We start from the raw sequence: 25,149 nt of genomic DNA, 5'->3' as shown, positions 1-25,149 counted from the left end.
CTGGCCCATTCTTTTGAAAGAGCGGGGGCTGTGTGGATGCTGTCTATAGAAAGAGCAGATCAATCTTTTGATCCACTTTTTTGTGCATGGGTGTGGTCTTTCGAAAGAAGGTTTTTTTTCGGAAGAGATCTTCCGGAAGAGCTTCTTTCGAAAGATTGCTGCAGTGTAGACATAGCTGAAGTATTAGACAGTAGAAAAAGAACAGCAGTATTGCCAGAGACTGCAGTGGCAGGTGGGGAGTTCCCACAGGGAGTGTTTGGACTCCCATTGTTCCCCGTGCAACCAGGGGGCACCTACCCCAGCCCCCATTAGCCAAGGGGCAAACTGAGGCTATGGTACATGGGGCCCAAGCTACCTGTGGGACTGTAACCAGAACAAGGGGCCAGGGCCCAGCAGTGAGGCTGACCCTGCCACACCTAGTGAACTTTTGGGGTTTTCATTCCTGTGTACCTCCTCGTTTCAGTATACAGGCATCTTGCAATCACTAACCTGGACTGAACCTTGGAGCTTTGACAACAAAAAACACAAGTTGGTTCCTCCTGAAGTGCTGAATCCTGGAGCTGTGAAGCAGCAGAATGTTGCAGTTACTGAAGCCAGCCAGTAAAGGGAGGCAGCATCACAGGTATTAAGCCTCTTTACCTCTACATTGCACACAAATTGCATAATGTAGAAAATGATTCAGAAATCAAACACTGAATGCTTTGTTTCAGTCTGTAGGGGAAGTGTGTGCCTATGTTTTGTAATCACAAGCCTTCCTAAAACCCTCCACTTACAGCAAACAGGGACTATGATGAACATGCTAGCAATATTTCTGTGGAACAACCTAGAGAGACCCCCACTAATACTACAACAGCACCTCTTTAGCCACATTCTGCATGGAGCAGTGTATAATCAGACCCAAACTCCAAACTTATAAAAAGAAAATCTCCATGGCTATGTCTACACTAGCACCCCCACTTTTGAAAGGGTGATGCTAATGAGACACATCGGGACATGCTAATGAGGTGCTGCAATGAATATGCAGTGCATCATTAGCATAATGGCGGCCGAAGCACTTCGAAAGTGCTGCTTTTGATCATGCGCAGCTCATCTACACGAAAGGACCCCACAGATGTTGAAATCCCCTTATTCCTATTTGATTAACCAAGGGGATTTTGACATCTGTGGGATCCTTGCAAAGTGCCGTGGCTGCTATTATGCTAATGAGGTGCTGCATATCTATTGCAGTGCCTCACTAGCATATCCTCATGCGTCTCATTAGCAACACCCTTTCAAAAGGGAGGTGCTAGTGTAGACATGGTCTATATGTTTTAAATCAGGGTAAAACGTGGTTATTGATTCAGTGTTTAGGTGGATTGGAGCATTTCATAATCACATCTGTTTGCTTTTGATTTAGAAGCAAAACCAGGCAACCAAAAATTGATGATAGAAAACTCTGGAGCCTTCAGAGGACACTGAAACCGCTTGTGGGATATGAGTACAGGTTGAACCTCTCTATTCCAAAACTTTATTGTCTGTAATGTGGCATGAAAAGTCATGGAAGTCCAGGGAGATTCCAGAAGACTGAGAAAGGGCAAACATAGTGCCCAACTATAAAAAGAGAAATAAGAGCAACCCAGGAAACTACAGACCAGTCAGTTTAACTTCTGTGCCAGGAAAGATAATGGCTCAAGTAATTAAGGAATTCATCTGCAAACATCTGGAAGAAAATAAGGAGGTCAGAAACAGCCAGCATGGATTTATAAGTGTAACAGTGACAGACCCAGGTTGCCACCACTATGGATTGAACCTGTGATCATAGGGCCTAAAGCCTTGGACTCTACTGCATGAGCTAAAGGCCAGCTGGCTTTTAGCTAAGGCTGTAGAGCAGAGACTTCATAGAATCATAGAGCAATAGAGATGGAAGAGACCTAAAAAAGCCATCAAGTCCAGCCCCCTGCCCTAGGGAGAACCAAACCCATCAGATCAGATCAGCCAGGGCTTTGTTGAGGTGAAACTTAAAACACCTCCAAGGATGGAGACTCCACTACTTTCCTGGGTAGACCATTCCAGTGCTTCACCACGCTCCTAGTGAAAAAGTTTTTCCTAATGTTTGACCTGGACCTTCCCAACCGCAACTTGAGACCATTGTTCTGTGTTCTGACATCTGTGACCACTGTGGACAGCCTCTCTCCAGCCTCTTTGCAACCTCCCTTCAGTAAGTTGAAGGCTGTTATCAAGTCCCCCCTCAGTCTTCTCTTCTGCAGACTGAACAGTCCCAATTCCCTCAACCTTTCTTCATAAGTCATATGCTCTAGCTCCCTAATTATTTTGGTCACCCTCCGCTGGACCCTCTCCAGGGTATCCACATCCTTCCTATAATTGGGGGCCAGAACTGGACACAGTACTCCAGATGCAGCCTCACCAAAGCCGAATAAAAAGGAACAATCACTTCTCTGGATCTACTGGCAACACTCCTCTTAATGCAACCTAATATGCCATTAGCCTTCTTGGCTACAACGGCACACTGTTGACTCATGTCCAGCTTCTTGTCCACTACAACTCCCAGGTCCTTTTCTGCAGAACTACTGCTGAGGCAGTCGGACTCCATGCTGTAACAATGCTTGGGATTCTTCTGGCCCAAGTGCAGGACTCTGCACTTGTCCTTATTGAACCTCATCAGATTTCTTGCAGCCCAGTCTTCCAATTTGTCTAAGTCACTCTGGACCTTGTCCCTACCCTCCAGCTTATCTACCTCTCCCACTAGCTTAGTGTCATCTGCAAACTTGCTGAGGGTGCAATCCAACCCCTCATGCAGGTCATTGATAAATATGTTGAACATAGCAGGACCCAGAACCGAACCTTGGGCCACTCCACTAGAAACCGACCGCCATCCTGACATCGAGCTGTTGATCACTACCTGCTGGGCCCGACCTTCTAGCCAGTTTTCTATCCATCTTAACATCCATTTATCCAATCCCCATTCCTTTAACTTGCTGAAAAATATATTGTAGGAGACGGTATGAAAAGCTTTGCCAAAGTCAAGATAAATCACATCCATTGATTTTCCCCTATCCACAGAGCCAGTTATCTCATTGTAGAAACTAATCAGATTAGTCAGGCATGACTTGCCCTTCATGAATCCATGCTCACTATTCCTGATTGCTTTCCCCTCCTCCAAGTGCCTCAAAATGACTTCCTGAGGAGCCCCTCCATGATTTTTCCAGGGACTGATATAAGACTGACCAGCCTATAGTTTCCTGGATCATCCTTCTTCGCTTTTTTAAATTTGGACACTACATTTGCCTTTTTCCAATCATCTGGGATCTCTCCTGATCTCCACGACTTTTCAAAGATAATGGCCAAGGGCTCATCAACGACATACGCCAACTCCCTCAGAACCCTCGGATGAATTAGGTCCGGGCCCATGGATTTATGTACGTTTAGCTTTTGTAGATAGCTTCTAACCTGTTCTTTCCCCACCAAAGGCTGTCCGCCTTCATCCCACAGTGCATCACTTATCACATTAGTCCAGGAGTTGTTCTTGCCCCTGAAGACAGAAGCAAAGAAAGCATTAAGTACTTCAGCTTTCCCTACATCATCTGTCACTGGATTACCTCCCTCATCCAGTAGGGGCCCCACTCCCTCTCTGATCACCTTCTTCTTGCTAACATGCCTGTAGAAACTTTTCTTGTTATCCTTCACATTCCTCACGAGTCGCAATTCCAGTTGCGCTTTCGCCTTCCTGATAACTACCCTACATTCTCAAGCTATACATTTATATCCCTCCCTAGACATCTGTCCAAGTTTCCACTTTTTGTAAGCTCCTTTTTTGTGCCCAAGTTTTCCAAGGATTTCCCCAGTAAGCCAGTCTGGTCTCCTACCATATTTACTTCTCTTGCTGCGCATCAGGATGGTTTCTTTCTGCGCCTTCAATATGGCTTCCTTAAAATACTGCCAGTTTTCCTGGACTACTTTTCCTTTCATGGTAGCATCCGAGGGGATTCTGCCCATCAGGTTCCTGAAGGAGTCAAAGTCTGCTTTTCTGAAGTCTAAGGTGTGTACCTTTGGTCAGGATCCTGAAGTTTACTATCTCATGATCACTGCTTCCCAGGTTGTCACCCACCTCTACCTTCCCTATTAGTTCCTCCCTGTTTGTAAGCAGCAAGTCGAGCCGCGCATGACCTCTGGACAGGTCCTTCAGCACTTGTACCAAGAAGTGATCCCCAATATTCTCCAGAAACTTCCTGGACTGCTTGGGTAGCACTGTATTGGTCTCCCAACAGATGTCAGGGTAATTAAAGTCCCCCACGATAATGAGAGCTTGAAATCTGGAAACTTCTCTCAGTTATCCAAACAAAGCCTCATCTACCTCATCATCCTGATTTGGCGGCCTGTAGCAGACACCAACCACCACATCTCCAGTGCTGCCTACACCACTAAGCTTGACCCACAGATTCTCAACAGGCTTTTCTCCCTCTATGTACTGGAGTTCCAAGCAATCATAGTGCTCTCTTACATACAGTGCAACCCCTCCTCCTTTTCTCCCTTGCCTGTTCTTCCTGAACAGTTTATACCCTTTCATGACAGCGTTCCAGTCATGTGAGTCATCCCACCAAGTCTCTGTTATCCCAATCAAGTCATAGTTCTTGGGCCAGGGCTTCTAATTCCTCCTGCTTGTTACCCAGGCTTCTAGCATTGGTGTAAAAACACCTTAGATAACCAATTGATCTCCCCGCCCTCACTACTCGAACCAGGGATCCACTTTTGTTGTACATTCCTCTTTGCATTTCTTCCCAGCCTCCAAGTTCCTTTCTCTCCACAGGGTTTTGGTCACTGTCCCCCAGCGAATCTAGTTTAAAGCTCTCCTCACTAAGTTTGCAAGCCTATTTGTAAAAATGCTCCTTCCTCTCTTGGTTAGGTGGACCCCATCTCTCCCCAGTAATCCTTGTGCCTGGAACAGTGTCCCATGATCAAAGAATCCACAGCCCTCTCTCCGCACCACCTGTGTAACCATGCATTTGCTTCCTCACTTTGACAGTTCCTACCTAGCCCTTTCCCTTCTACAGGAAGGATGGATGAGAACACCACTTGCACTCCAAATTCTTTGATCCTTCTTCCCAGTGCCACATAATCCACAGTAACCCGCTCAAGGTCATTCTTGGTCATATCATTAGTTCTCACATGCAGAAGTAGGAAGGGGTAGTATTCTGAAGGCTTGAGCAGTTTTGCAAGGCTCTCAGTCACATCCTGAATTCAAGCTCCCAGTAAACAGCACACCTTACGAGATTCCAGGTCTAGCTGGCAGATGGATAGTTCAGTCCCCCTTAGGAGGGAGTCCCAAAGCACCACCACTTGTCTTTTTCTTTGGGGGGTGGTGATCATTGAACCTCCGCCCCTAGGACTACATATCCCATGTCTTGCAGTAGAAGCAGTTCCCTTCTGATTTCTTCCCTGTGAGGCTCCTTCCAAAGCATTCACGACCACAGAACCGGTGGAGAGAGCCTGACAGGGAAGGGGAGGGCATGGAGGGGGGAGGGTTACAGGATTCTGGATGGGGCATTGATTGGAGAAGGGAGCAAGAGAGGGGGAAGAGAGGGGGGCCAGGGTGAGAGTAGGGCCTGGGATGGGAGCGGACAGGATCTCGGGAGGGGGAACTTCCACGGGTGGTGGAAGGGGTGTTGGGGTTAGGGGCAAGGTGCCCACGCACTCAGTGGTGAGCACCGACAGGGTGGTGGGAACGGTGGTAGAGTCTTCGGGTCCAAGAGGGGAGGGAGGGCATAATGGGAACACCAGTTCTCCCGGGGCATCCGGGGGCTGGCCAACCCCCGCCGGGAGGTCGTCCCCGATTGAGAGGGGGGCTGCACCCCGTGACGTGCCGGAGCAGGGAAGGGGGCAGTTAAAGGGGTGCTAGAGGACAGAGAGAGGGGGAGCGAGGGGGGTGGGGAGTAGAGGGACGGCCTGCAGGCCTCCAATAGAAGGCTGTCTGTGTCAATGGCCGCCAGGGTGAGACCCAGGGCCTCGACCTCCTGCGAGAGGAGGGCGAGGCCGAGGCTTACCTCCTCTGGATGCTCCACAGGGGCAAGCTGGGCAGAGGCTGGAGGAGTGTCGGAGGAGGGTGAGGGGACGATGGAGGCAGTCTCTGTTTATTGAGGCTCCGGCTCTGGGGCAGAAGGGGTGGTGTCCTTTATGGCTGCCGTGGCGACTCCAGCCACCCCCGGCAGACAGTCGGTGGCCGGGGGTTTGGTGGGTGGGCTGGGGCTGGCGGCCCTTTTTGGTGCTTTGCGGGGCATGCCCGCCTCATCCTCCAATGGGGTGGGGTGCCGGGCGTGCGCACTTCCTTTCTTCCTTTTTCCGCCTACCAGCACCCAGTCCTCCAAGGAGGGGGGCTGGGCGGCAGAGGAGGAAGGGCCAGGGGACTGAGGCAGCAAGGAGGGAGGGAGGAAAGGAGGGTCCGGAACAGCAGGGGGAGGGGACGGACTGCCCTGGGGTGGGCCCTGCCCAGGTCCTGCCACCAGCCCTGCCTCCCTCTCCTCCGCGGGCCCAGCTCTTGTGCTCGCTTGGGCGCTGGTGCCCGCTTCTTCCTGCCCGGCACCATGCGGCCGGGCGCCCTCCGATGCCCGAGCAGTGATGGATCCATCCGGGATGAGCGGAGGAGGGGCGGTCCCACGGCCAGGCACGGTCGGGGTGCCGCCAGTCTCGTGGCTGGTGCCCCCCAGGTCGGAGAAGGTCCCAGGCTCCTCTTCGTGTCGGACCAGGGGGCAATCCCTCCGGACGTGCCCCGCCGCCTGGCACACGAAACACCGGGCTTCCCCCAGGGTGTAAAAGACCCGGTACTGGGCCCCTTGATAGGGCACCAGTATAGCCCCCTCCTGGGCTACCCCGCCCTGTGCTGCCGCTGGTGACAGTTGTACCCGAGCCTGCCAGCGGAAAGAAAGCACATGCCGAATGGCAGGGTCCTTGCAGCCTAGCGGGAGGGGGCTCAGGACTGACAGAGGCCAGCCCAGGGTGGCAAGGAAGGGCAGAAGGGTGGAACTGGGAAGAAAGGGCGGGACGGAGGAGAACACCACCCGCACGTCCAGGTCTTCCAGTGGCTCCAGGGGCACGTGCACGCCCCCTTCCGCCAAGCCCCTCTCCACCGCCTCCTGGGCGGCGGCCTCCGAAGCCAGGAAGAAGACAATCTTCCCAAACATCTGAGAGGCCGCCACCACGGCCGCGGGCCCCACCACCTGTGCCAACGCCCACACGTAGGTTTCTACGTGGGGCAAGGCAGCCACCAGGAGGCAGCGGACTCCGTGCCTCCTGGTGAGAGCGGGGAAGGGGCCGCAACCGTCAGGGGTGGTAGTCCTGGCGGAGGCGGAGGGAGCAGGGTGTGAGGCGGCAGCCGCTGCCTGGGCATACGACCTGGGGGCTGAAGAATCGGAGCCCCCAGGAGCGGTGGTGGGAACAGGGGGGCAGGGAGAAGGGGGAACTGTGCCAGATGTTGCAGCAGCTGGGGTAAGAGCCGCCGTGACAGGAGGTTTGGCCTTCTGGGCAGGGCTCTTGCCTTTCTTTTTGCCCTGGCCCTTCCTACCCTTTTGGGGGGTTGGGTTCGGGGTGGGGGTCACCGGAGGACGCCGCGGCGGGGGTGGCAGGAGCCCCGGAGCCTACGCCCGTGCCCTCGGCCGATGAGATGGCAAGGACCCCGGCGGCCCTGGAGGAGAAGGCTGCCATTTCAGAAGTGGAAGGGGTGCCAGTGGAGGGAGGAGGGACGGAGGCATCGCCAGCTGGCCCCCCTGGCGGTTGTAGAAGCCATGCTGAGGGGTGCAAGGGCAAGGGAATTTACTGGGGTGGGGCACTTTAAGAAAGAGCGGGGGAGGGGAAGAGGAGAGGAGAAGGGAGGGAGGACGTGGCTGCCCCTCCCCCACCAGCCAAGCTGAGGACCTGGTCAAGTGGGGGTGGGGCAGGAGGAGAGAGGGAGGAAAGAGAGGTGTAAGGGGGCCACAACTCTCAGCACAGGGTGGTAAGCGGCTCCTGCAACTGCACTGGGATGTGTGTGTGGGGCGGGGGGGATTCAATATTTGTAAGTGTGGGGAGGTGAGTGAGTGGAAGGGGAGGGGCTCAGGCACCTAAAAGAAGAAGGGGAGGGGAGCGGAGCGTGGGCACAAGGAAGTGGGGGCAAGGTGGAAGGGTGGCAAAGCCAACCAAAGGAGAGGGGGGTTAGGGGAAAGAGTGTGCCCACGGGTGCCTGAGGGTGGGCCCACAGCAGCCACTGCAGAGCCCCACAATAGCAGGAAGGGGCAGATGATTAGGGTGGGACCCAGATGGAAAGGGCCCCGGCGGCAGCTGGGTGTGGAGGGGGCGAGGCGGTAGCTGCAGGGGTGGGGCAGGGACCACGCCCTAACACCCCACCCCCAACTATGCAGCCACCCCTCTGGAGCCCCGGTGGGGAGGGGCCCAGAGCCCCAGTGGGGAGGGGCCCCACCCAAGCTCACCACCCCAAGCCACTCCATAGCAAGCTGTGGAGGGAAAAACCCAGCCCCAGCCCAAGAAAGCCCCTGACCTCCTCCGAAGCAGTGAGGATGCAGCGGCCACTGGGTGGAAAGGTGGGCCCAAGTAGAGGGCCAGCAGAGTCCCCCCCAGAAGATGGAAGGGGGGTACCCCCCTCCCCGCCAAGAAGCAGGGCAGCAGGAGTCCCCCCTCACACCACCCACCCTGCTAGTCCAGAAGAAACTAGCTGGGAGGGGTGGAGTCGGGGGGGGAGAAGAAAGCAGCCTGCCCAGGGCAGGGAAGAGAAGCTGGCCCAGAAAGGGGGCGAAAAGACAGCCCCAGGGGGACCTGAAGCAGCCAAAGGCTGCCCACTCCCCAGCACCTCACCTCCCAACCGCAGGGCTCCCCAGATGGGATCCCCACGGCAGCCCTGCAGCCTAGAGGACAGAGTGTTTCTGTTCCCTGTCTAGGCCCAGACCTTCATTGGTCAGATAGGCCCTGTGCTCCCTATAAAAGGCTCCCCATCTGGTAGCAGGGGGGAAGGGTTTGGGAGGCGCACCAGAGGAGCACGAGCACGAGCACGAGCACGAGCACAGCGAAAAGGTACCATGGGGAAGTGGTGAGCGAAGTGGCCCAGGGTGAGGCTACTACTTTGGGGCAGGGGTAAAGGTCCTGCCGGTTGCCTCTTGTTCTCATAGGGACCCTGTGCCGGAGTCCAGGGTAGAGGGCAGGTCTGGACTCCCCCCACCCTTCCACTGAGGGATCACTTTACTGGAGCAGGCGCGGGCCTGCAAGGGGACTGGTATTATTCTCCGTGTACTGGTCCTGCCTATGATGAGGATGGCTCCCTAAGCGGAGACCCCTGTCTTTGGAAGGGCCTGGGCAAAAGGGGGACCTCCGTGAGTCTGTGAGGCAGCACAGATCCGCCAAGAAGCGCAGGGACCCAGAGAGGCTGACAAGGGACTTTGTCACAGTACATACACTTTTGAGTATCACTGACTGAGAGGACATCTATGCTACACAGGAGATTGACCTGATCAGAGTCAATCTTCCGGGGTCGATTTTGTGCACCTAGTAGGGGCGTAGAGAATTGAACGATCAGGGATCAACAGTCAACCCCTGGACTCCCCATTCTTGTGAGGAGTATGGGAGGTCAATGAGAAAGTTTCTCCCATCAACCTCTCTCAGTGAGGGGAAACCAGATAAGTTGATCTTAGATATATCAATTCCAGCTACACAATTGCTGTAGCTGGAACTGTGTATCTATGATTGTCTTTAAGGTCTAGTGTAGCCCCGGCCTTAGTCCAGTATCGGCTCATGAGAGGTTTTAAAAGGAGATATGCAGCAAAGAGAGAGAGAACTGTGAGAAAAGGACAGACTTAGGCAAGTCTAACTGATTCCAGAAGCTCAAACAAATCTCACCTCAAACTTCTTTTTCATGCTTTGTATCCTTAAAAATTCTGGACTTGCTTTCATTTTTCCTTTATTTCGGTGTATCTGGACTAGGCTCTTTCATGGCAGATGTGAAGAAGGGAGGTTAATTTCCTTTTCCAATTGCATTAAAAATAGGGTGTTTGAATGAGATTGCGGTGCATAGCTGTGCAGCAACATTATTCCCCGAGCAAGGAAAACCAAACCAGCCACCTTCAGCTACAACACTCTCCCTGTGTTGAGGCCCTGATCCACTCTGTGTCCTGCGTTCTCTTTTGGAACATGGCCCAGGGTTGCTAGGGGAACGCCGAAAGAGGCTGGCTATTGAAAGGTAACTGTAGCAACAGCAAACTTACCTCTTCCTACCCACTCCCTTTTCCCTGACCCCTAGTGCATGAGCTTTGCAACACATTCTGACATTGCTACTATTACAGAGGGCTCTGCATCACCCAGTACTGTTAAAACTACACCCTTCAAATTGCTTTGTTGTAGTTAGAAGTCCGTTGCAAACTCTGTCCTCTCTGCAGAAGGAGAACATCACTGCAACACACAGGGATTCCGCATGAGGTTTTGCAGGCAGGGGAAAGTAGCCTACTAGATTCTCAAGCTCATCATGAGTGACCTGGAGTCCTTGGAAGTGTTAAGAGATGATGACCCTAGGCACTCACTGCAGCTGGAAAACAGAAGGAAGAACGTTTTTGTGACCCAGCTAGGAGAACACAGGTTGGTGATTCACTTGCACTCATGTTTTATTTCCTTGAATCTAAAGTTAAAAAGGGGCGTGTTAAAGTGAATGTGCCTGGGAGGCTTGAGTGTCCGAAATTAAACTCCCCTTTCACTGTGGATTTCTAGGGTATTTAGAATAAAAGAACTAGATTAATTAGTACTGTAGTAGCCTTTATGGTAGACATGTAAAAATAGCTCCCGTCCTGAGGATCTGTGCTGTGCTCAGCTATCTAGGACAATGCTCTCAGGCTGGACAAGTTAGTCTGATTGAACTCTTCTCAATTTTGACAACTTAAAATTGTCTGCAGCATCTGAACGTGTTCATTTATGGTATCTGCATCTGAATCCATTTTGCAAACCCAGAACAGAGTAGGAGACTGCAAGGCAGTTAGTCATTTAAACATACAAGCTGTGGAAGATAATACGGAGTCTATAAAAACCCCATTGTGCGTAATGTGACACATATGCACAATTGGCAAACTTAACCCTGGAAAAGTACAGGACAGACCTGGGAAACTGAATATGTGCAGCTGCTGCATATAAGTGTCTTGTTAATCTGTCTAGTTTACTCTGTGTAATGTGGCCATTGCTGTGGTTTCTGCTTGCCAACATACTGTAGTTGTGACCTATGTGTGAATCTACCATATGTTTGACTTGCTGAGTGTCTCAAAAGGTATCAGAGGCCAAGGATGCGAGGATACAAGAGCTCCTTGTGTATTTTGGCAGCCTTTCTTTTTTGTATGGGACATCTTTGCAAAGGAATAAGTAAAATACCAGACATGCCATTAATTCTAACTGTGCACTTTTAAGGGTCATGGCTAAAGTTTTATAGTGCCATGAACTCAGAGATTTCATTCCCTAGTACTGCAACACTCAAGACTTCTAACCCTCATGGCCCCAGACAAACCAAAATGGAAAATAGCTTGAGATGCTTTGCAGTGGGATCAATGTAGTAATAGAAACCAAAATTCTTATTCCAGTTCTGCCTCACTGTTCCTGTGGGCAGGCCACCTAATGGTACTCATTCGATAATACATGTTCTAGGGTGCTATGAGAGCACTAAATTAATCTTCTGTACAGAGTTTCGCTAAGGATACCGGGGAACACTTCTAAGTTTAAGAGATGTGCCAGGAAATATTTTATGTGTACCCAAGGGGTCTGTTTCAGGACTCTCACACACTGTAAAGAGCACTGAACTCAATTTATTGGCTACAAAAAGAGGAAGTGTGCCTATCCTACTGGGATTTAAACATGTGGATTTAGGAAAAAAAATTAGGTATTTTAAATCTAGGAATTAGGTCTCCTGATCATCTTCCTTTAGCGTTAATCCAGTATGGCTGCACAGTAAACTGTGCTCATATATTTAAAGGCACATATACATATGTTTGTTTACAAACTGTGTACAGTCATGTATGCAGAGTGGGGATTGAACCTAAACTCTTGAGCACAAGATCATAATCTCCTACTGTTTGTGTGATAAATAGTGCCCTGCCAAATTCACAGCCATGAAAAGTGTGTCATGGACTGTGAAAATTGGTCTTCTCACTGAAATGTTCCCCCAGTGAAATGTGGCTATTTTAGGAGCACCAGTGTATAGCCATCCTTACTTCTGTGCTGAACATTCTCTCTCAGATGCTTGGCTGACTGGCTCTTGCTGCTGTAGTCCAAGTTTAACTGGTCTCCATATGAAAGCTTGGGAAGGAATTGTCCCCCAGGTCAGATAGGCAGTGACCTGAGGAAGTTTTTGCCTTTGCAGCAGGTGGGTGTGGGTAACTTGCCATGTTTATTGGGGTCCATGTCACGTAATCAGTTCCTTGCCACTGGAGGGGCCTTTGACATTGGTGTGTCAGTCCTTCCTATTCTCAGCCTTTGGTACACACTAGTCTAGTCTCCTGGGGGTCTTATTTACTCTGAGATCATTTTCTTTGTTCAGTTTAGTGGTTGGGTGCTGGGTGGTGTGGGTGAATTGTGATAAACAGGTCAGACCCTACCAGTGGGTCTCTTCTGGCCTTGAACTCAGTGACTCTTATATGGCCTATTTAAAATGTGTCATTATTTCTCTCCATACAAAGGTATCTCTTCTTTGTTTTCCCAGGGATGAAGAGGATAAAGATGTTACTCATATCCCCATCGTCCGCGAGGTTAGATGTGGGTTTTTATGTGCCTGCTCCTTTTGTGGCTCAGGATGACCTGTGGGTGCTGTGTATACATCATCAAGACTGAAGTAGACAGATTTTTTCTATATGCATGGCCCTTACTGGTGTAGGGTCTGAGTTTGGTGGCTGGGTGGGTGACACCTAGCAACTCTGTTCCTCAGGAAAATTACCTCAGCACCATGTACCAGTTGCAGAGGTGATGTGATGCCACAGTTGCAGAAAATTTCTTGAAAGGATGCTGCAGACAGCTTATACAAGTGGTCTATTCAAATGTGAGCCTCTCAACAGTGGTCAGGCCAAGCCATGTCATGCTTTGTATGGAGGATTTCTTTGGCAAAAGCACCTTATTTCTCTTTTTCATGCACACACAAATACCTGATGTCAGTTACCAATGAACAACTCTACAATAACAAACCAGTGTAAGTGCAAAGCAGGAAAAATATATTCTGGTAAGGTAATAAATGTCAGCTTCAAGTGGCCAACAGCCATGGACATCTTTCATTAGGAAGGACTCCCATAGACCTGAACAGGAACCTTGCTTTCGATGTCCATAGAGAGTAGTGAAAGCTTTTAGTATGGGCTTCAGGATTGGGCTAAAAATAGTCTTTTTAAGAACAATACCGAACCTCTAAGGTTGTAGTCACACCTTGCTTTCCACTTCAGTAATCACTTCTTTCTAACTGGGATGCCCTGTCAGTTAACACCTGCACAGAACTGTACTTTCATCTTGTTCCTTTTCGTAATGGCAACCCCACATTTTGAATCAAATTTAACCCGGTCTGCCACACACCAACGTGAGGTTCCCCTCTCATTGGTAATCCATAAATAATTTACTTCAGAAATGCTATAAATATTTCTTTCATGCAGCACTAAATATTTTCTTCGTGCATGATGGGATTTTCTCCCTCCTCTGAACCAGCTTATCCAACATGGTGAATTCTGATTCTTTTCTCATTTACCCCTTTCTAGTTCCATTAGCCAAAATGAAGTTATTCATGAATTACTCCAATGAAGGATCAAGTCCTGTGTGCATTGCCTCAACACTGAGTTGTAAAAACTTGCAGATGACACAAAACTAGGGGGAGAGGTAGATTCATTGGAGGGTAGAGAGAGAATCCAGAGGGACCTATAAATTGGAGGACTGGGCCAAAGGAAATCTGATGCAGTTCAATAAGGAGAAGTGTAGAATCCTGCACCTGGGGCGGAAGAATCCCAAGCATTGTTACAGACTGGGGACTGACTGGCTCAGCAGCAGTATGATGGAAAGGGACCTAGGGGTTATGGTGGATGAAAGGCTGGATATGAGTAAACAGTGTGTCCTTGTAGCCAAGAAGGCTAACGGCATACTGGGGTGCATTAGGAGGAGCATTTCGAGCAGATCTAGAGAAGTAGTTATTCCTCTTTATTTGGCACTGGTGAGGCCACATCTGGAATATTGTGTCCAGTTTTGGGCCCCCCAGTATAAAAACGATGTGCATTTGCTGGAGCAGGTTCAGCAAAGGGCAACAAAAATGATTAAGGGTCTGGAGCACAAGACCTATGAGGATAGGCTGAGGAATTTGGGCTTGTTTGGTTTACAGAAGAGAAGACTTAGAGGTGATTTAATAGCAGCCTTCAACTTCCTGAAGGGGAGCTCTAAAAAAGGAGGGTGAGAAACTGTTCTCAGTGGCGTCAGATGGCAGAACAAGGAGAATGGTCTGAAGTTGAAGAGGGAGAGGTGTAGGTTAGATATTAGGAAAAACTACTTCACTGGGCGGGTGGTGAAGCATTGGAATGCGTTGCCTAGAGAGGTGGTGGATACTCCATCCCTTGAGGTTTAAGTCCTGGCTGGACAAGATCCTGGCTGGGATGACTTAGTGGGGGTTGATCTTGCTTGAAGCAGGGGGCTGGACTAGATGACCTCCTGAGGTCCCTTCCAGCCCTGTGATTCTGTGAAAAAATGTTGTCTGTGAAGAAACAAATATAGGCCAGCTGATATTAAGCCCTTTGATGCAACATATGTCCCTCCATATGAATTCTTTCCCCATATCACGGTCATATTTGGCACATTGGGAGCTCTGGGATACTGTCTGCCCTCAGTGCAGTCAAAGGAAGCTCTGTCATCACCCTTAATAGGATGAGGATTTGGCCTTAAAACTGCTGCATTCCTGTTCTTGTTTGAATGCTTGTTTTCTTATTTTAATCTGTGCCTTGAGGGCAAGGGGATAAAAATTATTAATTTGGTTAATACATTAAGACAAAATGCAGAGAGACACTGAATTTGCCTTTGTGAAAGACCCACGGGAAGTTCAGAGGGATTTGTCATGTGCCTTTATTGACTTGAAAACCCATTTCCACTTGTAGGCCCCCAGCAAGATTCTTGAGACCGATGCAAACTCTTTGCAAAAAACCTTGATTCTGAAGAAAGAGGTGGAAGTTGACTGTGTCACAGCAGAGCTGGTTGCTAAGAGGCGGGAATTTGAAGTGCGGATGGAAGCTGTGGCTAAGCGAAGAGCACAGTTTGCCAAAAAGCAGCAGGAGGTAAGTAGCATTTCCTATTTGTTAGGAGAAGAGAGTGCTCAGGGTCCCTCAGGGATTAGTACCGGTCTTTTCACATACCCAGAACTGTGTCCCTGTAATTTCTACATCTGGATATTTACTTCTTGGCTTGATGCAGTCAACGATGTATTTGAGCACTTGGCAGAGTCACATTGGAGCTGCAAGCTGGTACACATTTCCCAAAGTGAGAGCAATATATTGTCGTCCACTCTCTTTGTCTGATCGTACACACAGTGACAAGGATGACTTTCATATTGCTCCATCAGCACCAGGATGATCCTGAAGGCATCTGTGTACTGACACTGATCCTCTTTGCAGTAATAAATGTTGGGCTAAATTCAGCAGTGATGTAAATATTGATGTCTGGTACCTAGTGGGGACCTGATATGATATCTTACAACAATATGAATGGAAACAAACCTGAATCTTTGTAGATTTGTAAAACTTTAGGTCAGAAGCAGAACATGAACCCATTTCATTGGTGTTTTTTTTTTTTACAGAGAGTCTCTTCCCTGAATGCAGTGTTGCACTGGTTTATTAAACATGTCATCTGATGCTGGTTTTTTTTTTTTTTTTGCCAGAGCAGGAATCAAGCTCTTAAATTTGAAAAATTTCTCAAGGAGGGTGAAGTGAAGAGGAGGCGTGCACTCGAGAAATACCAAGCAGAAGTAAAATTAAACGAAATAAAACAGAGGGAGATAGATAAACTGGTAGCAGAACTTGAAAAACTGAAAGTCAGGTATGCAACAGGCCCCATCTAGGGTTATCTAATGTTTTTCTACCACTACCTTAGAGTTCTACTGTATCATTTTGCATGTGTCTTTCCAGTCTCTGTTTGTGGCTTACAAGCCTAAACTTCAAGTTTGCACTGCAATAACTTAGACCTATTTAGTGTCAGGATCAGCCCAATTTCTCAAACTTCTCAGATAGATAACTTAAAGTCCATGCAACGTATGGATTGGTAAAACCATTAGAACAGAGCCAAAGCCACATATATGAGCAAATACAAATCTTATGAAACCTTAGTTTGGAAAGTCCAGAAATTTAAGAACATAATAATGGCCAAAATGAGTGAGACCAATGGTCCATCTAACCTAATCTTCTGTGTCCTGACAGTGGCCAGTGCCAGATGCATCAGAGAGAATGAATGAAACATTGTAATTGATGAGTGTAATCCATCCCCTCTCATCCAGTCCTAACTTCTGCCAGTCAAAAGTTTTGGGACACCCAGAGCATGATGTTGCGTCCCTGACCATCTTGGTTAGCCACTGGTGGACTTGTCCTCCAGGAACTTAGCTTTTTTTTGAACCCAGTTATACTTTTGGGCTGTATCCACTGGCAACATCACATTGTATGTTCTAAACATGCCACATATTAATTTCATTAGGTGACTCGTGGTTCTCACATTGTGTGAAAGGGTAAATATCACTTTCTTATTCAATCTCTTCACACTATTTGTGATTTTTGTAGCCCTCCTAGCAAATCCCCCCTTGGTTTCTTTCCAAGCTGAACAATCTCAGTCTTTTTAATCTCTCCTCATATGGAAGCTGATCCATTCACCTAATTTTTCAACTTTCCCTGTATTTTTTCAGTTCTAATGTAACTTTTTGAGATGGGAGTAATCAGAACTACACATAGTATTCGAGGTGTGTGTGTACAATGGACTTACACAGTGACATGTTATTTTCTGTTTTGCTTCCTATCTCTTTCTTTACATTCAGTTAGCTTTTTTGACTGCCACTGTAACTTTTTGTATCATCTGCAGTCTTTGATTTCTCAATGGGGATCCTACCTTTCCAAGACAAACAACAGAATTCTCTGATGAAAAAACAAACAAAAAAAGATATAGCGATACTATTTGAGCACAGTGTTTTATTATTTATAATTTTTTGGCTGGCAACCGCAAGCCTGATCACCCAGGACTGGCAGCCCGAGCCTGTCCCATTTTCTTGACTATCTAAATGTTTGATTATATGACTTGGCCATGGTCTCACTTAGATCAGATCATTGGGGTTTCCCTGCATATGTGTTTATTTTTTCACAAAATGTAAAAACTCAACATTCTCTGTAAAAATGCAAATTCCATATTTTTCATTGTTTGTTTTTCCATGGCAAACAGATTTCTGTTATTCCTGCTTCTCATTGTTTGCCCCCTTTCCCAGATCATTTTTGAGTATGTTGAAAAACCTGACACCCAGTTCAAATCCCTGGGCGACATCACTGTTTACCTCTCTTCACTTGAAAACTAACAATTTATTCCAATCCTTTGTTTCCTACAGCTACTGATCCATGGACCCTCCCTCTTATTCCATGACTCCTTATTTTGCTTAAGACCCTTTGGTGTGGGACATTGTCAAAGGTTATCTGAAAGTCCAAGTATACTACATCACCCTTGTCCACACGTTTGTTGTCACATCAAACATTCCATTAGATTGGGGAGGGAAGATTTCCTTGTACAAAAGCTTTATTGATTCTAACACAATACATTGTGTTCACCTGGGTGTCTGATAATTCTCCTCTTTATGATAGTTTCAGACACTTTGCCATGTGCTGAAGTTAGGCTTATAAGCCTATAATTGGGAGGATCATTTCTGAAGCCTTATTAAATGATTGACATTACAATAGTGGTCCTCCTGTCATCTGGTACAGAGGCTAATTTAAGGAATAGGTTACATGCCAGTTAGTCATCCTGGCTACGTCTACACGTGCAGCCAACATCGAAATAGTCTATTTCGATGAATAACGTCTACACGTCCTCCAGGGCCGGCAACGTCGATGTTCAACTTCGACGTTGCTCAGCCCAACATCGAAATAGGCGCAGTGAGGGAACGTCTACACGTCAAAGTAGCACACATCGAAATAGGGATGCCAGGCATAGCTGCAGACAGGGTCACAGGGCGGACTCAACAGCAAGCCGCTCCCTTAAAGGGCCCCTCCCAGACACAGTTGCACTAAACAACACAAGATACACAGAGCTGACAACTGGTTGCAGACCCTGTGCCTGCAGCATAGATCCCCAGCTGCCGCAGAAGCAGCCAGAAGCCCTGGGCTAAGGGCTGCTGCCCACGGTGACCATAGAGCCCCGCAGGGGCTGGAGAGAGAGCATCTCTCAACCCCCCAGCTGATGGCCGCCATGGAGGACCCAGCAATTTCGACGTTGCGGGACGCGGATCGTCTACACGGTCCCTACTTCGACGTTGAACGTCGAAGTAGGGCGCTATTCCTATCTCCTCATGAGGTTAGCGACTTCGACGTCTCGCCGCCTAACGTCAAAGTTAACTTCGAAATAGCGCCCGACGCGTGTAGACGCGACGGGCTCTATTTCGAAGTTGGTGCCGCTACTTCGAAGTAGCGTGCACGTGTAGACGCAGCTCCTGTGATTTCATATTTGAATTCCTTCAGAACCCTTGGGTGAACAGTCTTATCGTAGTGATGTATTACTTTTACTTCTTCAGTTTATTCTCAAAATTCCTCTAACACCTTAATTTGAGAGAGTTCTTTAGATTTGTCACTAAAGGTGGATCAGGTATGGGCATCTCCACTGTATCTTCTGCAGTGAAAACTGAGGCAAAGAATTAATACAGCTTCTCCACAATGTCCTTGCCTGGCCTTATGTGCACCTTGATCATCCAGTTGCCCCATTGATTGTTTGGTGGGCCTCTTGCTTCTGATGTAATTTAAAAAATTGCCGTGAGATTTTGTACCTTATGCTAGCTGCTCTTCAACTTTTGGTTTGAGCTGACTGCCTGTACCTTTGCACTTGAGTTGCCAGAATATATGCTCCTTTCTATTTTCCTTGGTAGCATTTAGTTAACAGTTTTGAAAAATGTCTTTTTGTCTCTATGTCTTTTATGTTTTTAACCTTTGTGGCATTTTTGGTCCTATTTTTTTTTTTTTTATTTGTGCACACATTTAGTTTGGGCCTCTATCCATGTACTCTTTACTATATACTGTATGCTGCTTTTGCTGCATTTTACTCCATTAGGCACATTAGTTACAAAGGGATGACAGTGAAGGCAATTATTTGTGAACATTTTGCTAATTCAACATCTCTTTGATTCACTTGTGAGGCATGTCAGAAGGAGAGGTGTTTGATACTGGTCAATCAGTCAAGAACCTTAAGTGATACCATGTGGCTTGGGTGACTAGTCATACCGCATTGTATTATGAAGATAGATACATATTCTCAGGTTGGAATTTGTGAAAAATATGAGACAACTGTGAACAGCGAACATGTAAAAGTCATGTTCCATTTGTGGACAACTTGAAAATCTTACTATTTATTATTTATAATGTGGTAGACCTAAGAGGCCCAGTCTTGGATCAAGGCTCCATTGTGCTAGTCACTTCACAAGCAGATCAAAATGACAATCTGTGCCCCAACCAGTTCAAGAACAAAGGGCTGAATTCACTGAATAATTTTCATGGGGTCTGAAGCTCTCAGGGCTTCCACCCAAAACTGAGAACAAGGTGATAATGTGGCAATTTAGTATAAAAATAAATAGCACCTATTTAGTCAAAAGCCTCCATTTTTTAAACTATAAACGACACTGGTGCAGAATTACCATTCTAAATCCCAAACCTTCCGGGGACCTTGAGGAATGGGCTTCATTTTACATATGGAAAAAGAGCAGATCAGAGAAACAAAGGGATTTGCACATGTCAGAGACAGGAATAGACTCTAAATCACCTGATTTCTAGTTCTGTGACTTAACAACAAGACTATTCTTGTTGATTTTTACCATCTGAAGATAAAAGCTCCTGTGGATATGGGCAGGTAATTAGGTAGAGAGAGAATTTAAATCATGATTAGATTCATAAGAAGTGCCATACTGAGATCAATGGCCATCTGGCCTAGCATCCTGCCTTCTGCTGGTGGCCAATACCAAATGCTTCAGAAGGAATTAATGGAATAGGGCAAATGACAAGTGACACATCCCACCATCCATTCACAGAATTACGGATTCCAAGGCCAGAACAAACCACTGTGGTCATCTGGTCTGATGTCCTTTATAGCCTAGGCCAAAAATCTTCTCCAAAATAATTCCTCAATTATATCCAAAATATCCAAGCTTGATTTAAAAATTGTTGGTAATGGAGAGTTCACTGTAGCCCTTGGGAAATTGTTCTAATTGCTAATTGCCCTCACTATTGTGAATTGACGTCTTATTTCCTCCTTGCTGGCTCCCCTGCTATCTCCAGCCCAAGCAGGCCCTTTACCTCTGGCCAGGCCCCAGAGCACAGTCATGACTCAGGATGCTCGCCCTGCAAAAGCTGGCTCCAGGCCCAGCTGGGTTGCAGGATGCAGCCCCAGCCTGGTCCCAGGGGTGTCAGCTTCAGCCATGGCCAGGCTTCTTGATGCAGCTCTGGCTCTGAGGGGGCACAAGCACAAGCCATGGCTGGATGCACTGCTGGCTCTGCCCACAGCCAGGCTGCCATACTCAGCTGCAGCCCAAGGGACAATGGCTCCAGCTGTGGCTGGAAGTGGTCCCAGCCCTGGTCCCAGAAGCACCAGTTTCAGCCCCTCCTGGGCTCTCAAAATGGGCCCACCTGTGCTGCCAGGGACAAAGGGCCCACCAGGCTTCCCTGCACAGGGCTGCTAGCCCCCCTGTTGCTTGGCATCCACCTGGCATGGCTCCCAGTCACCAGCCCTCAGCCTAACAGCCTTCCCACCTGGGGGTCTCTGGTCCAGTAACATCATGTTGCAGGACCAGAGAATCCCAGTTTTGGAAGGTGCAACCTGCATTTATAGACTGTAATCAAGTCATCTCTTAATCTTCTCTTTGTTCCATTAAACAAAGAAATGCAATGGGTATGTCTACACAGGGAAGGAAGAACCTGCAGCTAGCACATGCCAAGTGCCCTGAACTCACAGAGCTTGGGCTGCAGGTCAGCTTCATTGCTATGTAGACATCTGGGCTTGGGCTGGAGCCCAAGCTCTGGGACTGTCCCATCTACACAGCAGAGAAACAGCCCCACAGCCTGAGCCCTGCTAGCTGATCTGGGCCAGGTGGTGATGTCTAACTGCTGTTTAGACACACCTAAGGAGCTCAGTCACTATAAGGCACATTTTCCAATCCTTTTATCATTCCTTGTGGCTCTTTGAACTCTCTCCAATTTCTTAATATCCTCCTTGAATTGTGACCATCAGAACTGGACAGTGTTTTAGTAACATAGCACAAATGCCAAAATCAGAGGTGAAATAACCTCCTACCCCTACATGAGATTCTCCTCTTTATGCATCGTTGTTCTGGCCACCATGTCACGCTGGGAGCTCATGTTCACCGATTCCTCTCTGTGACCCCCAAATCTTTTTCAGTCTCTCCTCCGCAGGATAAATGGGATGGTCATTCAAGCAGGCAGCTAGAGTCCTGATCTCATTAGTTATTGGCAGAAGTCCCACTGACTATTGGTACAAGGCTCCAGGAGTGTTAGATTCTTGGCTTTGTCACAGACAAGCTCTGTAGTCTTGCGGACATGGCTGCTAACCTCTCATTGCTTCACTTTATTTAAATAAGAAAATACATTGTGACTATAATAGTACAGTAATGCCACTCTAAAAACACTAGCCTCCATGCAGCGTTGGGAGGCTGAACTGATTGGGCTCTTTTGGATCGGACGAAGGATGCTATGACATTTATATGCAACATGCTTACCCCATTCTTCATGTTAGTGAAAGGGAAATCTTCTCCCTGTGTAGCACAAGTGTGACATGGTGCCATACTTGACACCAGGGAGTCATGAAGTTAGCGCCTCCTGGTATTGATTTTTATTAAACCTTCCATACGTCTTGCTGCATTTTACAGACAACAGAAGCTGCAGAAGAAGGCAGCCAAGCACAAAGTGTATGAGGATTTCCTGCTGCAAACGATTGACCGGCTGCCTGACGGTGAGTGCTTTTACACTGGATCTGCAGTCTCTTTAAGCATAATAATAGTAATCTTTTGCTCCTGTGACCTGGCCATATAGCCTGGTCATTGCCAGTAGCAAGTGCCTTTATAACTTAAAGGCAATTCACGTGTTGCAGATTGTCTGCCCGCTTCTGTTCCGCAGCCACACCCAGGCCTGCTAAGCAGAACGCTCACCATCACAATAGAGATGAAACAGTTCAGTGAGTCAAATCCAGTTTTGTATGGCTCACAATATTTTGTCTGGTGGGTAAGATAAGGTGACCAGGGCTATCTGGACCATACTGGCTAAGCTAGACCAGTTCCATTAGCTATGTAGAATAGAAATAAGTAGAAACATTGTCTCCATATTCCCAGTTCTCAAGGGTTTATATAACCCAACCACCCTTTCCTAAAACAATTTACTCAGTGAGACGTGCGTGTTCAGGGAGTGCCCTGCGTTTCAAATTTTTTTTTTTAAAAAACATGTAGGTATTTTATTTCTGCTCTTTCTGCAATGTGCAGTTTATCCTTGGAACAGGAATACAGAGGGGTTCAAGCAGTTCTCAGCTCCCAGGGCAGTTTGTTCCACATCCATGAACCAGGCCCCAGGAAAACTAACGTGTACCATCGTGCCATGCGGCAGAGTGATGATCCACAGCTGACTTCTGGCAGAGCTATGGGGATCTTTCAGACATCCTGGGCCCAGACCATTTCTCCTTCACTATTCATTAAGGAATTGGAGTCACTAGAAGATGCTCCAGAATAACTTCTCAGACAGTCTTTCTTAACCTGCAAGTTGCAGCCCACAGGGTGTGAGGTCATGACAGACAATCAGGGGGTAGAGGACGTAGAGGGAGGTATTACATATTTTATTGTACTAGAAAACAAAGGAATTCCTTCTCCACTCCTGGCACACACTTATCTTTCTCCTGTGGGTATTTGCTGGCAACACCTCAAAACACAAACAACATTGATAAGCCTATATATTACGGATATCTTATTACTCTTACACTAAATGTAATAGGGTCATGAACATTTTTGCTTTTGATTAGGGAGCCACCAATGTGAAAAGTTAAGAAATTCTGTTTTAGTTTACAGGAGTGGAAGAGTGATATAAGCTTTTCTAGTTTAAAATTACATGATTTGTCTTTCAGTGTACTTCTATCAAAGAAAATACAGTGCTGCTTGTTATTTTCAGCTCTGATAAAGGATCAGCTACTTAATTGATTTTTTCCAAATCTTAATTCTGCCTTATTACCTGCACAACCCTCGGAGAATACATCAAAACTTCCATCTCTCAAGTATTTCAGAGCTTGGTTCTCTAACCCAGACTCAAAGCGGAAGTGATAACTGTACTGTACACTGAAAAATAATCAGATTCTTAGATATCTCTTCTGACAGCCATTAAACATCTAGTCAGGTCTTAAGTCTATAGATTATTCCTCTCTTGGCAAAATTCAAAATCTGAGTCCTGGAAAGTTCCTGGCTTCTCTTCATAATGAGGTCAGGTTTGCTTGATGGGATCACCTGCTTAAATGACTCAGAATTCATAACTAAGAATAGATTCTTTTTAGCAGACTCTTTTATGCCATGTTTTGCTTTTGGCACAACATCTTGATTCCTTTATCTCGTTCTATTGCTAGGGAACCTGGCTTTTTCTCCGGTTCTCTACTCACAGATTCCCTTGCTGTTACATGGTATCCGTACTTTGTTATGTAAAAAGAGGTTGTTGCCTCCGACCAAGCTCCCCACAAGTGAAATGTCCCTGCAATAGAACTAGTGCCATCCAGTGGTGAGAGGTACAGCTACATCTCAATATAGCTCTTAAAATGGACTGCACGATAGTGTCATAGAGACACTGACATAAAATTTAAAGCCAGAAAGAACCACTAGACCATCTAGTGTGACTTCCTGTATATCACAGGCTGCCAGCACCAACATACTAAATCCAATAATTGAAATTAGACCAAAGTAGTACAGCCCACAGGGGATCCAACTGTTGTGTGCCACAGGCAGAGAATAGATGGAACTAAAACGCCCATGCCAAAGGCAACTGCAGTAGCAGGGAACTGATTAAGTGACATGGACCTAGATATACCTGGAAGGTGAACTGCACCCATATGCTGCACAGGAAGGTGAAAACTCCCAAGGTCACTGCCACTTTGGCTTCAGGGAAAATCCCTTCCCAACCCTTCCTATGGCAAACAGTTAGACTGGGTATGTGAGCAAGAAGCAGCCAGCCAAGCACCTGAGAGACAGAATGCTCAGAACCCCCTCAAATCTCTGGCCCACCTCCAGGCATGACTATCCGTGATGCTTCAGAGGAAGGAGGTAACTCCATCCCCACAAACACCCCAAAATCCATTAGGGAAGTGGTAGCCCCTTCTCGACCCCTGCAGTTGGCTGAGGTTTCAAAACGTAAAACGGAAACTGGAATTCACCATTCGGGCTGCTGAACCCTGTCCCTCGCTATTGCAAGCAATCCCGTCGTCAGATCATATTCCGAAATTTGTCCAGCGCTCTCCCAAAACTAATCTCCTGATTTTAAAATAATTTTGCCAGCTCTGAACGCTTGCAGCCAGCCATACGGAGCCAGTTTTCCTGAAACAGGTTCATTTAGAAAGGACAGGGCCCAGTTGTGCAAGGGACTGGCGCCTCCTGGGAAGCTGGGGAGTTGTGAACACATGGTATCTCCCTAGAGCCACTCAAGGTACGTCTACATTGCAATTCAACACCCGCAGCTGACCTGGGTCACCTGACTTGGGCTTAGGCTGTGGGACTATAAAATTGCAGCACAGATATCTGGGCTGATGTGGGAGTCTGGGCTCTGCAGCCTGCTGAAGGGGGAGGGGCCAGAGCCCTAGCTCCTGACTGAGAACCACAAGCCCATGTCAGCAGAAAACACCAGCTGTGGGTGTTTTATTGCAGTGTAGACATATACCCAGTTCCTTAAGGAAGTA

General features: G+C 47.6%; 1 protein-coding gene across 5 annotated transcripts in view; it reads left to right on the top strand.

The window, feature by feature from the left end:
- CCDC197 (coiled-coil domain containing 197) overlaps nt 1-25,149 on the top strand; it is a 34,149-nt gene that overhangs the window by 1,343 nt on the left and 7,657 nt on the right. For 3 of the 5 annotated variants that reach the window (XM_074998742.1, XM_074998739.1, XM_074998741.1), the window contains 7 exons: nt 464-622; nt 10,018-10,210; nt 10,407-10,602; nt 12,701-12,746; nt 15,105-15,281; nt 15,881-16,038; nt 22,106-22,188. In XM_074998742.1, coding sequence (XP_074854843.1) covers nt 10,493-10,602; nt 12,701-12,746; nt 15,105-15,281; nt 15,881-16,038; nt 22,106-22,188 — 574 coding nt within the window. In that variant the 5' untranslated portion in view covers nt 464-622; nt 10,018-10,210; nt 10,407-10,492. Of the gene's footprint in view, nt 1-463; nt 623-10,017; nt 10,211-10,371; nt 10,603-12,700; nt 12,747-15,104; nt 15,282-15,880; nt 16,039-22,105; nt 22,189-25,149 lie in introns of all 5 variants that reach the window. The other 2 variants (XM_074998743.1, XM_074998744.1) reach the window with 2 other exon arrangements.

The sequence above is a fragment of the Carettochelys insculpta genome, chromosome 6 (genome assembly GCF_033958435.1).
Source record: "Carettochelys insculpta isolate YL-2023 chromosome 6, ASM3395843v1, whole genome shotgun sequence".
In the NCBI taxonomy this organism is placed as follows: Eukaryota; Metazoa; Chordata; order Testudines; family Carettochelyidae; genus Carettochelys; species Carettochelys insculpta.
The sequence above is the reverse complement of the archived record's forward strand: the minus strand, read 5'-3'. Positions and strand labels throughout refer to the sequence as shown.